Source organism: Toxorhynchites rutilus, chromosome 1 (genome assembly GCF_029784135.1).
Source record: "Toxorhynchites rutilus septentrionalis strain SRP chromosome 1, ASM2978413v1, whole genome shotgun sequence".
Lineage (NCBI taxonomy): Eukaryota > Metazoa > Arthropoda > Insecta > Diptera > Culicidae > Toxorhynchites > Toxorhynchites rutilus.
The window spans coordinates 187,947,902-187,964,763 of NC_073744.1; the positions used below are offsets into that span (position 1 = coordinate 187,947,902).

The 16,862-nt window shown below is 41.1% G+C and overlaps 1 protein-coding gene across 2 annotated transcripts in view; it reads right to left on the reverse strand.

Moving 5' to 3' along the window:
- The window catches only part of LOC129780093 (telomerase-binding protein EST1A), a 195,974-nt gene that overhangs the window by 165,158 nt on the left and 13,954 nt on the right, over window positions 1-16,862 (reverse strand). For both annotated transcript variants that reach the window (XM_055788134.1, XM_055788056.1), the window contains 3 exons: window positions 13,897-15,283; window positions 13,715-13,825; window positions 6,297-6,723 (listed from right to left, as the gene is read on the reverse strand). In XM_055788134.1, coding sequence (XP_055644109.1) covers window positions 6,297-6,723; window positions 13,715-13,825; window positions 13,897-15,283 — 1,925 coding nt within the window. The remainder of the gene's footprint in view (window positions 1-6,296; window positions 6,724-13,714; window positions 13,826-13,896; window positions 15,284-16,862) is intronic.

A 16,862-nucleotide genomic window follows, 5' to 3' on the forward strand; every position in this document is an offset into this window, starting at 1 on the left:
GAATCAAATGGCGGAATTGACATTTCTCATTTCTGAAGATCGTTCAAAACATTGGAACGATCCTCCCAGCAAGGTGTCAATGAGGAAAATAAACGACCCAAGAGCTTTGTTTCTGCTGATTAGTCAAATCAATTACCTAGCAGCGGGGTTGCATAATTAAACTGATTAATTCTGGTCGAAGTTTCGAGATACCGGAAGAAACACTGGCACATTCTCGCTTAGCTTCGCGATCCATGCTCAATGTGCAATATTTGAAAAGCTCCTGCGACGGCGATAATCATCAAATTGAATCGCCATCGTGGCGACTAGGAGGAGTCGAGGGCGACTGACGACTTTTATCGCTGGGTAGGCATCGTGAGGTTTATGGTAGGTCCTCTCCTCACATTTTCACACGCCTGTGGAGGCCTCTCGTGAAAACACGCAATTCCCATAAGCTCACAACCCCTCACCCCCACCCTGTTCCTAAGCGTTGTTTGCTGGAAAGGCTCTTTTCATTTTTCATGATCATCTAAATTAACTTTCTCTGACAAAGAGCCATTTTTCTTACGAAGAGTTGGGTTTCCCCTCGAGACGACCACTTTCTGAAGAATGACGGAGAGTTTGACTGTTTAAAGTCCAGCCAATGCGCACGGGAGGTGAATTCAGTAACTCATTGGAGCATCGGCAGAAAAACCTGTGTCCAATCTGCTGCCAAAGCCCACACATGGTCCATCAGGGCGCGCGCGTTATGGTGGCAATTCTTCACGCTTCTATCGCTTCGTTGCTCAGAACAATCTTCTTTTTTTTTGCTCAGTCCCGAAGACACGCAACACCTCCTGTTCTGTGCAAGCCCGAACGATATCCGACGTCCCGACGCGAACGACAGCATAATGTACGTGATGTGTGTAGCAAAATCTAACGGTACTCCCATCCGTCATCATCATCATCGTCGTTATCGTCGTTGTCGCATGGAATTCTAGAACTTCTTGATGGTCTTGGCAGCGGGTACCACTTGTTGATATCACCAGAGTGCATCCCATGTGTGCGCACTTTCCTCGCACTCAGTGTAGGGAACTGATTTCATTTCGGACGAGGAGTAATCAACTGACTATGTTACCATAACTTGTTGCGTTCAATAAAGTAGCGCGTGTATTTTATTTTATTTTCTTTGATAAAAAAGGCATTCAGAAATCAAAAGCTTAGGCCATTTTCCATGTAATACACAGGTTCCACGTTCCTAGAAGTATGGTTGTTTTGAAGCGACCCACTTCTCAAGCCAATCTTTGATTTCTTCATAAAATCGAAACCGCTCTTCAGAAAGGGCCGACTCCGTGAACCGAAACAAATAGTAATCTGAGGGGACATTCTGTGGGTAATATGGCAGATGAGGAGTGAACCACCTGTTCACTTTCCCTAGATAATCGTTGACAGATCCATGAGTATGAGGTCTGGCCTTAGCACACTGTAAAATTACCTTGTCGTGTCTCATCTCCCATTCCGGTCGTTGTTTTCCTCCATAGCTCTGTTCAAACGTATTAACTGTAGTTGGTACTGTTCAGCAGTAATAGTTTCTGACATTGGGTGCTTCCAAGTGTGTGAATTTAGGACCAAACACAAGTCGATAATATTCCATCATTACAACGCTCGGCCTCATGGTGTTGTTCGATGTAAAAACTGTTCGGGAAATAGCGGATGGAAAATTCTGGTTCACTCGCCTTATAACTCCTTATAACTCCAAGACCAAGTACCTTCCGACTACCATTTATTTCGATCGATGCAGAACGCTTTGAGTGAAATACGCTTTATTTCAAAACAGAGTTTCAAAAATCGGCTGGATACATCCTTGACTTCAAAGGATGAATGCTTCTTTAGCGACGGAATCCGTAAATTTCCAAAAAAGATTGGAAAAAGCAGAGGTTTTAATTCATTTTATTATTCAAATAAATGTGCTTTTCATGCAAAAAAAAAAAACAGAACAAACGCCCAATAAATTTTGGTTTTCAAATTCGAGGTGGAAGCTCGATGAAGAGATGTATCGCGTTGCTTTTCATGCCGTCAGGTGACGAGTGTTTGTGTATGATTGAATCTTGTCAAAAATAAACAAAGGTATCTAGAACAAGAACGTTCACGATGGACACAAATTTCGACATATAACCACCTTGTGTATTGTTCTCTCGTACAAAAACACGCAAATCATCTGCCCTTTTCAGGGCCACCAAAATTCTCTACTAAAGAACTATTTCGAAAATTTAGATGTGAAAATCCGAGTGCTAAACAAACGAATTGAACAACGTGATTGAATTCCTACAATATTCCTACGTCCACAATACGGTCGTGTCCTGGAAACCAAACCCTACACATTTTTTTCAGAATTAAAAGAAACCAAACAACATGATTGATGATATTGAAATATGCGTAGCATTCAATACATTATGATATTTTCATTTTTGTTCTCTTTTTTACCCTTTCTTTCTCACTCTCTCTTTGAATATTTGTATATCTCACTCTGTCTGTATCTCGCTTTCTAACTCTGTATTCCTTGCTTCTCTTTCTCCATCTCTTTGTAGTTCTTTCTCTCTCTATATTTCTTCTTATCTTTCTCTGTACAGGCAAACCTTTTTTTTCGCATATAAAAAAACGAACTCTGTATTTCTTCCTCTCTTTCTTTATTTCTTTCTCCATATATTTCTCACTCTCTCTCGTTATTTCTCTTTCACTGTGTTTCTCTCTCTCTTCATTTTCCTCTTTCTGCATTTCTCTCTCTCTCTGTATTTCTCTCTATTCCTCTGTACAGGGAAACTTCGATATATAAACATTGCAAAATGCATAATCGAAGCATAATAAAGAACTCAGAAACATAGCTCATATTACCTTATTGTGATGCTGATTGGGTAGAGATAGTAAATAACGATGGGAAATTCCAACTAGAAGGCGAAACCCACCTTTCTCATGATGTCCCCCTTCATACTGTTGATTCAGGGTAAATAGATAAAATTACCGCTTGCTTGTTAAATTTCTTCATATTTTCAGAAAAATGAATTTGAATGTTCAAATTATTTTTTTGTATTTTTATTTTCCTAAATTTTATTTCCTGACTAAAATTATGTAGGTCTTTTAAATTTTGGGATATTTTTTTCGAAAATAGTTTAAAAAACCTTAAATTCAAGAAAAATCCTTCCAGGTTTTGGTCGGACAATGAAGTATACAAAATTGTTCAAGCTTTCGTTGAAAAAAAAACAAATTGTCAAAAAAAATACATTAAAAAAAGGGAGTCGATCTGGCGTAGTGGTAACATCCATGCCTCTCACGCTAAAGGTCACGAGTTCAATTCTCACTCCCGACATTCTTCCAAAAATGGAAGTAAAAGTGACGAATCAGCCTAATGAGTTGAAAATCACTATAATACAGATAAAAAAAAAAAAAAACATTAAAAAAATATTTTTAAAATTTAAATTCGTTTTCCTCAATGTTTTTGTGTTTATCAATATTATATGAATAGGCCATACAACTGCCAACCAGTCTCCCATACATTGGAAGAAAAGCACTGTCAATTTTGGCATTTTTTTGACTCCTAAAAAAATTTCAAAAAAAATCATGAAAACCACTAAACTTTTAAGTTTTTCTCTTCTTAAATGATACTTAAATTCACTCACTTGGAAGTTTCACCACTGTATCTTGTTTAAAATTCTCTCATCTTTCAAATGAAAGCAATAGAATTGTCCAACATAGCGTAATTTTTGAAACAGAACCCGAAACAGAAGAAAAGTTCAATAACTCTGTCATTGTTGAATTTCGGATGTATGTTTAGAAGGATTTTTTTCATTAAATATGGTTCTCTATCAACTCCTGAAAGAATTTGAATTTTATATATGAGAAAGGTTTTTTATGACTTTGAAGGAAAGGATCAAAAATTGAATTAATTTTTTATATTAAAAAAAACGAAAAATATATGTGTGAAAAACAAATAAACGATAGCAGAAAAGGCATCAAACAGCAAGCATGTTGAAATAAATGGAGTAATTTATACTTTGTTTCATTTGGAGATCATCCCTAATCATAACATAGCGTTTATACAAGATCGGAATGAGTATGGTAATCAACAAATAATCGGTAGAATAAATTTTCATTCCATTGAGTTGTGAATGCAACTATTATTCAAATTTTGAATATCATTGGCAATAGTGGCGTCTCGTCCACCTGTTCAAGCTGTTCATAGGACAGGTTGACAATGTCAGAAAAAAAAATTTAAATAAAGTTTTTTTTTCTTATTTTACATTTGTAACATGGATGAGGAATTATCGAAAGAAATTTATTTGTAATTTGTAATTTTAATATTATCCCGAATATCCTTGTTTTTTTTCTATTATTTCAGATGGCTACATTTGACTACACCACACAATCCGCACGCAATACAACGCCGAGCTCGACGCTCCGAACCTCCTGACACTTGTGGACATCAATATTCCTGGTTACGCACTCAGGACCTTCAAATTTTTTCGACTGTCACGACGAAGACAGGACTACAATGGTAATGAGCAGTCATGCGTAATCTCAATGCCGTGTTTAATCTTTCTGAATTCAACGAAAACTCCGCTCAGTTGCGCACAAGGTTCCGAATAAATTAGAATAAGATAATATTCATTAAGACCATGTAACGTCGGATGAAATAAATAAAAAAATTATAATTATAATAACAACACAACACTACGAAACAAGCAGTAATGACTACCGGGTTCAAGCCTTTCATCTGAACCCGCCGTGATTCAAACACTTTTCTGCGTATGCAAGCGCGACAAGGCAAACGCAGTCAGCTATGTATGAAGCGATCACTACTACTAATACCCCGTCTTGCATTAAAAATACATTTGAGGTTCAAAGTTTTGTGCTGAACGAAGCCGATGGAAACGATAGAACACACACAAACCATTTTTGATTGAACAGGTAGCTAGCTTGGTCACGCGGTCTGATTGGCAACGCCGTGCATATTATCGAAATCTAATTTTTGGATGTTTATCTTGTTGTATATCAGTTTTTCAGATTCAACAATCTGAATCAATCAGCAGCTGGTCCGGGTTTGACTGAAAACTAGTTCGTAATCAACTTCTCTTCTGGAAAGTTTCATTTTAGTTTGATCGCATCGAAACATTATGCACTGAAAGGGGATTTTTTTCAACACAAACTTCTGTCAAAACATTTCAGGATTCACCGACAGGAGCGCTGCTGTAAAATAATCAATGATTCCGAGTTTCAACGTTATTTTAAATTATCTACGAAAGTCTCTTGAAGAACAACTGCTTCCAGCAAATGACACAAATGATCTTCCAGCTAATGATAGCATAGCAATTGATACCTAGGTAATCAATTACAAATAGTCCAAGTACGAATGGCATTCATCTGCGAGTTTCAAGATTTTCAAGAACAGCATCTGAGTCATTGATTCTTCAAGTGCACGCACAGTCAGGAATCTAAGATCGGCTGACTTGCATCGATCCCAACTATCCTAGCGAGCGTGTTGCGGTCTCAAGAAGACCACAAGAAGAAAACCATTCTGAGTCATTTGGTAAACAAACTGCCGCAGTTAGTCACGCGTGATTCATCATCATATCACTCACTCAACTCGAAACTGACCACACCGTGTTATCTATCCCACCTTATCCCCCCGGACCCTCTCTTACATCCCAAAACCCTCTTTGTCATCGATAACTAGAAGCATGAAAAAAAAGCTGCGCTGCGCAGTTGTCTCCACTGACAGGATCTTCCCTTCAGAAAAGGCAACCGATCAGAGCTGAAACGGAGACCCCGATGATCGTGCCCGTAAATAAGGTAACAGCTCCGAGGGATGTGTCTAATTTTAGCCTTGCCTTGCCGATGCACCACAACCAGTTATAGAGGTCCAGTCGGTGCGCGGAGGGTAGCAAACCGACACGAACCAGGCAAACAACATTTTTCACACTGTCACCAAGATGCGCAACTATAATAGTTCATTCAGAGAAAGATACACGGGACGCAGGGCACAGGTGGTGCGACGAATGCTATCATCACTCATGACAGCACACACCGGAGGCAACGATCCATCATCATCGATAGGGCTAGCAAAGTCTTGTAAGGTGAGTGCGGTATTTTTATCCCTTCTCCCTCAGCAAGATTGCACTTGTTTTTCTCCATCCTTTATGGAATGCTCTCCCTTTCTCAAATTAACTTTTATCAACGCCATAAAGCGTTCCCGTTAGCCTCAGCCCCGATGATTGATTAATTGCGAGAATCCTTTCGGCCTTTCGACTTGCGGCGGCGCGCGATAATGATATGTATCCACTTACCTTTCAGCTTGGTGATCTCGATGGAGAACATATTCAGCGACATCAGCTGCAGCAGCCGATGCGAGGTGACCGCGATGGGCGAGTGCTGGATCAGGGCCCGGAACTCGCGCAGCATCTGGATCGCACACGGCGAGAACGATTCCATCCCCGTCTTGGTGATCAGTTTGCCCAACACGTGCAGGAAGCTCACGATGAAGCGCTTGTTCAGCTCGATCGAATCCAGCTGACGCAGCTCTTCCTCTTCCTCCTCGCTGGTGTCCGCCGCCGATTGGCCCGCGAGCGGATCCAGCGGAGCGGTCCGGTGGACCCGCGAGCCACCCTCCGGATGGATCCACGTCTCGCGCCGCAGGTGGCCATCGAAGCGGTGCTCCTTCTCTTTGAGCCGCGCACGGATCTTTTCCTCCCGCTTGCGCTGGCTGCTCTCGTACTGTTGTTGTTACACGACGATGTGGCAAATTGGGAAAAAAAATAAGAACATAGATTGACGACCATCAGTCAGAGACAATTTTCCAAGCGGCGCTGCATTTGGCTGATTAGTTGCAACAACACGCAGACGCTCGTATTGAGGGAGAAAAAACAAGTGTCATCATCTTGTCTAAATTTGTCTACAAGTTAATTCTGTCATTCGATCGTGATTGGGGTCCCTTGTGTGGTGCTGGTGGCGGTGGTACTCTAGGACCAGGTCTAGGGGGAAAAGGGAAGCGGGCTTTAGGAAGGAACTGGACAGTGCTTCGACCGGAGGCGATGGGAAACTCACCAAAAGCTTATGCTTATGTTTGTGTTTTTTATGTGGTGGCGGCGGCATGTTGGAATTTCAAAGCAGATAAAATATGTGACACTCGGTTAGTAAAGGTTACACTAGCCTATTATCTAGTTCTAATTGTCTACTCATGGGCATAGAGTACGAGGCAGTGTGGCCTTGTATGGCCGACCGAATGTGGTCAACGTGGTGCGACACTGTGGCTGTTGTCTGATATTTATAATAATGATTATGATCCCATTCTCATTTCGCTACTACTGTTAGTGCCAGACATAGAATATGTATCGAATAAACTACCCAAGATTTGATTTAAATATCTACATCCGTAATGAACGTGAATTTCAAGATAAATACTGGTCAGATTAACCAGATTCACTTCACTAGAGACATCCGAGCAAACCCAAGCCTGATTCGATACTAAGGTATAATCATGTCCATTAGAAAACTTGCAATCAGATCTGCTGTAACTCAGAAAAATCTCTTCATAACCTTCGAATGAAAAGATGTAAAAAAAAAGTCACAAGAAGGTTGAGTCCGAGACACGACCGCATAGTTGACGTAGGATATTTAACAGCTTTGTCTTGTCTGGAAGGCCCAGCACGAAATGCTGTAGTGCCGGGGAATCAACGCTGTCAGATACGGACAGTCTCATCTCGGTTAACATCTGTGTTAGACAGTTGTTTCAACTCCGATGCACGCTTACGGAATTGACGCCTATATTGTGGCATATACACTCGCGTAAAGTTTTATCGAGCAACCAAAAACTGCAACAATTCACTTCTGTTGGGACTTCGAGAGAAATAATTCGTCCGTAATTGATGCACTCTTTGGACAATACGTCTGTGTTCGGGAAGCACCTTGTTGTCTGAACAAATGTATACTGTATAATTCAATTATACATTCAATAACAAAGTTTTAAATAACCTACATATCAGGGGCCTTTATAAAGCACTGTCCTTTCTTTCCTGCTGACCAACAATGTCGGAGCTGTTTCAGAAGTGGACCTGAATAATATTCAATTTCATAGTCACATATTCGAAGAAAATCTCTATATTTACCTCCGGCAGTTCTGTACAGAATTTTTTTTCAATAACGACAAATATTACCAATTTAAACGAAATCAATTTAAAAATTATCACCCGCACGCGATCTGTTCACAATTTTTTGACTTGTACCTTCCCTTTTCCGCTGAATGATGTTTCGGCGTTTAGGATCCTTCAAATAGCGTTGCAGTGGAATAGCGTGCAGTGTTATGTTCAGAGAAACTGACAAATTTCTAACTTTGTTAACTTTGTTTGTTTGTTAACTTTGTTAAAGACTAAGAACAACTTTGAGGGAGATATTTATTCTTTAGACAAAAACTGTTTTCGACAAAGTTGTTACATATGATAGAGCGCTCATTTTTCTGTTATCAAAAATAGGGTGACCAACATTGTCGATGAAATAAAATATCTAACTTTCCTATCTTTATAAATAAAGATAAACATAGTTTGACAATGTTGTAGCACCAGTTATTTCAAACAACTTTGTAGAGCAAAATTTTTCTCTATCCTTTGATATTATCGAATTAGCGCTTTTTTTTGCATTATAGTGACCATGAAAAACGGGATTTTTTGCTTCAACTTTTATATTTCAAATTCTGCATCAAAACTGTCTTCATACGACTTTTAGAGCTTATCAACGCTAACATTTTGCGATGCAGAACTTGTCAATATCTTAATCCTACTCAAAGTTATTGATGTTTTTTACCCAAAAAATAATGATTTCAATTTCAAATTACTCAAACACGAAAAATAAAATAGTTTTGGAAATTACACATTGTGTAAAATGAAGTATGCTCTTTCAAATGCTGCCAATAAAATTTGTTTATGTTTGCCCCAAAAAGAATGACAAACAAATGAAAAGAGCGTGTTTTTTTGGGAATAAATGTCGATAACTTTGAGTAAAGTTGAGATATAAACAAGTCCTGCATCGCAAAATGTTTGTATTAGTATGTTCTAAAAGTCTTTCGAAGACAGTTTGCATGTAGAATTTGAATTACAAAAGTTAGAGCACGAAAACAGTTTTTTTTTCCTGGTGACCCAAACGTATCTTAGAAAAAATACGCTATATCGATTTCAAGAGATAGAAAAAAAAACTTTGTTCTACAAAGATGTCTCGAATAACTGGGACTACAACATTGTCGAACTATGTTTACCTCTAAAGGGTGTGTCACATCAAATTGCATCACGGAAAAAACGCTGTAGAAATTCGCCCAGTAGACCGATCCTTTTGAAAATTTTAGACAGTAAAATAAAAACTATTAAACAACTTTTGGCATTTTCTTTTTATTCATACTTCGAGCCCAAGCCCGTATGCTCGCACCTTCCTTTTTACCCCGTCCATAAGGTTCTGTACAACGTCAGGTTGTAGTTTTTGACGTGGGACTACGTCTAACCGGAATATATGGGGGGTAAAATGAAAACCTAAACACAGAACATGCAGGAAAAAATGAAAGATTCCGAATGCTTATAACTCGAACATTTCTTACTGGATCGAAAAGATGTTTGCATCAATTGATTGGAAATATTTCTACGCATTCATCGCAATTAATAAAATGTTATTTTTCATTAGATAAACAATTGAATAACTGTAAAATGTTGAGTGTTATCTAAACGCCCTAACTGCCTCGTTTTGATTGGCCCGATTGACGGTTTCCCCAACACAGCCATCAAAGCCAAGCAGCCTTGGGGAAAACGGCATTGCAAATTCATACGAAGTATGGGGATTTTGTTTTCATCAAAATGTGTTCCCTAACACAGACTTCAGAACCAAGAAGCGTTGAAGAAATCGGCATTGCAAATACATGAAAGTGAGAAATTTTCGTTCCGACTGAAATGTGTTTCCCTAACACAGACTTCTAAACCAAGGTATCTGGGGAAATCGGCTTTGGCATAAATGCAAACTGCGAGTACTTTTGTACTCGCTTGCCTTTGTGCAGACTAGAATATGTTTCCTTAACACGGTCTTCTAAACTTAGGAACCTGGGAAAATCGTGCAGACACTAGAGGAGAATGAACATTCAAGTTTAAAGCCTCTATAGTATAAAAAGTAGAAGTTGAAGTTGTTGATTCATGCAAGCTGGGGGTACTACTGCACCCGCATGTTTTTTTTGCACACCGAAAAGTGTTTTTCTAACGCGGATTACAAAAGTGGGTACGAACACAACGCTTTGGCTCGGTTATTCAAGATTGCATTGAAGGATATGCCCTAATATCCTCTGCTCATTGAATTTATACGCGTATAATTTGATTAGACAAAATGTTGGTTAGACAAAATGATGATTAGACAAAATGAAAATGCACACTTGAGAGATGCAAACTTGAGTGTAATGAGGGAAATGTAAAATAAAATAATCGTTTTATAATTCTTCCGTTCACATATTTTGTCGTAGGCATCATACAAACGTAAAATGATTTACTTGTAGCGAATCACAATGCATGAATTTACATAACATGGTATTTATTAAATATTTCTACTTACAAAGCAAATACATTGAATTCAACCAAAATCAGAAATTGTACCATTCAATCAAGAATTTAATCAATACAAACAAATGATTGCTAAGCTAAAAAGTCCCACGTCAACCTTGCGGTTATATAATAGATATAACCTACCCATTTTTTTTTTGAACAGAAATCCATTTTCTCTTGAAGTCCGCCTCCGATTTGACAACTTTTGGGTTCTTCAGGAGGGCCTGCTTCATAATCGCCCAATATTTCTCTATTGGGCGATGCTCCGGCGCGTTGGGCGGGTTCATTTCCTTTGGCACGAAAGTGACCCCGTTGGCTTCGTACCACTCCAACACGTCCTTTGAATAGTGGCACGAAGCGAGATCCGGCCAGAATATGGTCGGGCCCTCGTACTGCTTCAATAGTGGTAGTAAGCGCTTCTGTAGGCACTCCTTAAGGTAAACCTGCCCGTTTACCGTGCCGGTCATCACGAAGGGGGCGCTCCGCTTTCCGCAAAAGCAGATCGCTTGCCACACCATGTACTTTTTGGCAAACTTGGATAGTTTCTGCTTGCGAATCTCCTCCGGAACGCTGAATTTGTCCTCTGCGGAGAAGAACAACAGGCCCGGCAGCTGACGAAAGTCCGCTTTGACGTAGGTTTCGTCGTCCCGTACCAGGCAATGCGGCTTCGTCAGCATTTCGGTGTACAGCTTCCGGACTCGCGTCTTCCCCACCATGTTTTGCCTTACGTCGCGGTTAGGAGCCTTCTGAACCTTGTATGTACGCAGGCCCTCCCGCTGCTTGGTCCGCTGGACGAATAAACTTGACAAATTCAGCTTATTGGCGACATCCCGGACCGAACTTCTCGGATCACGTCTAAACTGCTTAACTACGCGCTTGTGATCTTTTTCACTGACGGAGCATCCATTTTTGCCGTTCTTCACCTTCCGGTCGATGGTTAGGTTCTCGAAGTATCGTTTTAGTACTCCGCTGACTGTGGATTGGACGATTCCCAGAATCTTACTGATGTCCCGATGTGACAACTCCGGATTCTCGAAATGAGTGCACAGGATTAATTCACGACGCTTTTTTTTCGTTCGACGAAATTTTTGTAAATTTACGAAAAATTGACAGTGAAGCCAACGTGATCTATACACTCTTATCTGATTATAAGCGAAAGCTGAAGATATAATTCCTAAAAATTAAATTTCTACAGCGTTTTTTCCGTGATGTTTCAAGCTTCTCCCAGACAGCTCGTGCATCAGCCGCATCCAGCACCAAACTATAGTTGTAGCTCTCCAAACTAAGACAGATGGTAGCCAATGCCCGTTGCTTCATATCCGCTGGCACCGCTGCTTGTGCTTCGTCGGTTTCAGTTCCATCCCGGTACGAAGAAAACGGACATCGTCAAGTACTTTAAATCCGCATGATACACCCGTTCCGGTACCTATAATATCCTGGAGAAGAATGAGAGCATTGAACGGAAAACCGATTCCGGTCGTCCGACGGCGCTACGCGATCGTGAACTGCAGCTGAAGCTAAAGCAAGCCGGAATACAACTTTTCCCAGCGAAGCGGAACTTCGCGGTTTTCATGAACGACGAGACGTATTCAACGCTGGATGGCGACGACTGGCAGGGAATCACACACAGCAAGATCCCGAAGAACGTGCCGCTCTTCTCCCGTTCGAAACATTTCTATGCTGGGATGTAAGTTCAAAGTTTCGAAAACGAGAGCGTTACACCAGAACAACAAAATTTTCAGCATTAATAACTGAAATACCGTGAAGTACCCATATACCGGTCAGCTAAGACAATATTCAACGTTTGTGTACTCTAAAAATTACACGGATACATACGGATGAGAGTGTTGCTGTATTCAATCCACCTATAATGATGGAAAATATTTTGCACCTTTTGGTCCTAATTCAAACCGGCAAAAACGTCATTTTCCTAATTCTGTTAATTGGTGTTCCTAATTCCAATAATCAAATTGTTATACTAATGAATCGTTTTGAATAGTAGATTCGATAATTTTATGTTGTTTATGTATTCAATTTATGTTGTAAACAAGTTAAATGAGTCGAAATCAATAATCGAATGAATCACAGTAGTAATAAGTAGTATATGCATTGGCAACACAGCTTGTGATGAAGATGTTTTACTGGATTTTCCAATAAGACCTGAATAATAAACAGCACCAGGATCTAACGTATGCAATTCACATCGCCGGAAACCGTTGATCAATGTCGATTATATGTTCGTCATTCTATCCACAGCTTTTGAATGTTCTGAAAAAGGTGACGTCCAGCAGCTAAATGATTTTAGTGGAATTTTATGGAAGATGAACCAGGATTTTGTTTTTTCTCCGTGCATAGCAGCATCGTCTCGTAAAAGACATATGACTTATGTCAATTTTGAAAGAGTCTAATAGGGAACTTTATTTTCTGCTGGACATGCCAAGAGGAAAACACATCCTTGAGAAACAGGAACAATCCAGCATATCCAACCCGATCCCGTTCTTGCTGCGGCCCAGCTTTCGGTCAAGCTCTGCCAGATTTCTTTTGTCATCCTGGATTTGTACGGGTATAGAATCAACGTTGCCGCTAACTGCACGGCTGCGTTACCACAAAACAGGGCAGTTTAAGATTCGCGATCGGTGTTAACTACCTTTGCCTGGATGTTTTTTTTTGTCCGGAACCAGCTATAACTAGTTCCTTTGTAGGTATTGTACGTACTGCTGTTTCATCCAAGTTGAACATCTGTTCCGAAAATTTCAGCACATTGGCCAGCGCTTCTTCTTCGAAATACTCATAGAATTCGTGAAACAGGCTTTACACCCACTTCGTTCCACTACTATCTGAGATGGTGCTGCCAACGGCCAGTCGAGTTGGCATGAAATTCGTCCATGGTACCATGAACCCTATTTCAACGCTCATGGACTGATGACTGATCTGTTTCAATCTAATGATAGTAACTCAAAGAAACAGTTGTCGATAATCGTTTGTATTCAGTGTAATATGAGCAATACAACATTCACGTTGACCACATTCTCCAACCGAACACTGCCACAGTGCGATAAATCGTACCGATTTTTACCGCGTTAGTTAAAAAGAAGCTAAATCAACTACATGCACACAATAAAAAAACAGCGCTCGCAAAACCCTACCTTCTTCTTCGTTTCATTGAACAAATCCATCAGACTCTCCCGGGCCGACTCGAACGGATTGGAGGACATCAAGCTGCGCATATAGAAATACACGGCGTCTATTTTGCGTTTCTGCAATTGAACAAAAACAGGACCCAGGTTACAAGCTGAAATCGTAACCGGGCACACCCCTTGAAACCTACCGCATAAACCGACAGCAGCGCCAACTGGTTGTACGGTCTCCCGTTCTTGGGCAGAATCTGCTGCGCCTTCACGTACCACTGCTTCGCCCGGCGGAAGTTGTTCGACTCGTTGATCTGCTCCCGGTAGCGAGCCAAATCCCCCAGAAATAGGAACACTTTCTGGGCCGAGACGAGCGCCAGTCCACACTTGACGCCCTTCGTGTTGGTGGCAGCGTTCAGCCCGATGAAGCTCTCCAAACTGAAGCAGAACTGCTTCTCCAGCAGGGTCAGCAGATGCTCGAAGTACTGGGTTCCGTTCTCGATTATTTCGAGAGCCATCTCGCGATAGTATGCGAGATTGTTTTGGTCGCTGTCTTCGGCCAGAAGTTTCCTGATCTGTTCGATGATGTTGTAGTAAAGGAGCTTCCAGAAGTGGTGCTCAAGGTTAACGTCCTGAGAGAAGCGCATCTCCGACAGAAGAAACGCTTCCAGCAGCTTCTGCATATCGGATCGTATCTGAACGTACAAATCCCACTCGCGGAACAGGTTCCCACTAAGAAGCAATTCCTGGAGACGGTTGTCGGCCGCTTCAAGTTGGCGAACCATTTCCTTGTTGCGTAGTAGATGGGCCTGGGGAGCACTGGTGTCGTACCAGGGGGGACGGGTATGAGCACCCTGCGAGCTACCCCCCGCCGTACGCTTACCTTCATTGCTTCCAATTCCGGAGGCATTCGTTAGCGCGTTCAAATTCGCCGGAGGATTGTAATTGCGCGTTAGCGTCTGTTTCACTACGATTGGTTTGTTGGGGTTCTTCGGATCAAATAGCAAGCGAGAGTTAGCGGCCTGTTGATCTGCCTCTGACGGGTGTTCTTCCCGTATTCCACCACCTAGTGGCGGTGGAACCTTCGGCGGAAGCACCAACACTCCCGGACCCTTCTGGATTCTAACCTGCTCCTCAAATTGCTTCGTCATTTCCGCTATCGTAACATCCGTCGGTTTCTCCGCGCCACTATTGTCATTTGTCCCCCGCCAATTGCCCGGTTCGTTTCGCTGCCAGTTGGCTCCACCAGCCCCCCGATCAATGCTGTTGTCTCTGCTACCCCCGAACCAATCACCCCCCGCAGTGGTCTTCTTGCGGTGGCTATACCCGCCACCGCCGCCACCACCTCGATCATAAAACCTATCCTGACTATTCTCACGATTGTTGTAGAAACTTCCACCGCGCGCACGGCGATCACCTCCGCCAAACGCCGTCCGGTCCATGCTATTCTCGCGGCTCAGATTGGACGACTGGGAGTTCCGACGGCTGCGTCCGCTGCTACCACCGCCACCAACCATACCTCCCTTCGGAGCGTATGGCATCTTGAAGCCACCCTCGTCGTAGTAATCGTTGCTCGAGCGAGAGTTGCTGTGGGTGGAGAGGAGGAGAAGTATTAGAGTGTGAGGGGATGTGTGTAAATGATGACAGGAAGAAAACGGGGTATCAACACATCTGTTCTAGTGTTCTTATTGGTATCGAATCACAATCGTATATAATGTGGATCAAAGTATACAACGTCATTTATACATCAGCAAGCCGTGGAATGAAGGTGGCGTATAGTTTTCATCATAACGAATATTTCAGATTTTCTTTGTGTTTTTGTTTCTTCTGTTGCAATAAAATTAAATGTTCTAAGTGTGGAGTCGACCATGATGGAAGCACTTGCAATAAAGATGCTGATAAATGCACTCTTTGCGGAGGTGTTCCTCACTCAGTTAAGGAATGTCCAAAATACAAATCCTGTTCGATTAAACTTAAACAATCACTTAAGGAACGTTCTGAGCGATCCTTTTCTGATATACTCAAGGCATTCTTCACCTCAGGTATTCGAGGTTTCAGAAAATCGTTTCTCTGTTTTATCAGAGCATGATGAATCGGATACTACGCTCGATCCAATAATCGCGAGAAGAGCCAGGAAGAGAAAAATACTTCCTCCTCCAAGCCTGCTAAAGAAAGAGGGTTATCCTCTAAGCAACCAGAAGCTTCTTCTCATGTCTCTGCTCCTTTCAACAATAACCCCCCTGGTTGGGGATCCTCTAACTATGACGTTCATTTCCCTGAATTATCAAGTCATTCCAGATTTGCTTCTCGATCGGCTCCTGAATCCCAATCATTTTCAGGAGGTATTTCCTTTTCTTCAATTGTTGGATGGATCTTTGATATTTTCGGAATTTCAGATTCATCGAAATGTCTCATTTCTGTTTGGCTTCCTACTATCAGTCAGTTAGCTAAGCAAATGGTTTCAAAGTGGCCCCTCCTCTCCTTCATTAATTTCGATACCAAACTTATTGAATGAGTCAGAGAAATCTACTATTTTACAGTGGGATTGTAGAAGTCTTCTACCAAAACTTGACTCTTTCAAGCAAATGCTCCATTTTTTTAATTGCGATGTGTTTGCTTTATCTGGAGTTCTCATATGTATTAAAAAATGCTATCCATTTAACAGGATTCCCCTGCCTTTAGTTACAGGAATTGAAATTCTTGCGTGTCAGGCACGTATCAAGTGTAGAGATTTGTGTATTGCTTCTATTTATATTCCATCAAGTACATTGCTCAAATTTGAGCTGAGTGATAGTAGGAAGCCAAACAGAAATAAGACATTTCAATGTATCTGAAATTCCGAAAATATCAGAGATTTCAACTCAAATGGCATTGGCTGGGGTGAGTCTTTTGACGATCGCAGAGCTAATTCTATTTATGATCTATGCCAGGGTTTCTCAGGCCTTCTCAAAAAATTGGTTGTTAAAATTCAGTTAAGTGAATAAAATTCAGTAAATATCAAGGTAAACACCTTTTTTTTTAAATCTGAGACGTGATGGATGAAACTTCTACTTTCACGTTTTTTTTCTACTACCAATACACAGTCATCTTTATCGAAAAATTTTAAACCGTATTTTTTATTTTTTTTATTTTATTAATGCCCCCTCTTCCATTTGAGGGTGGTACC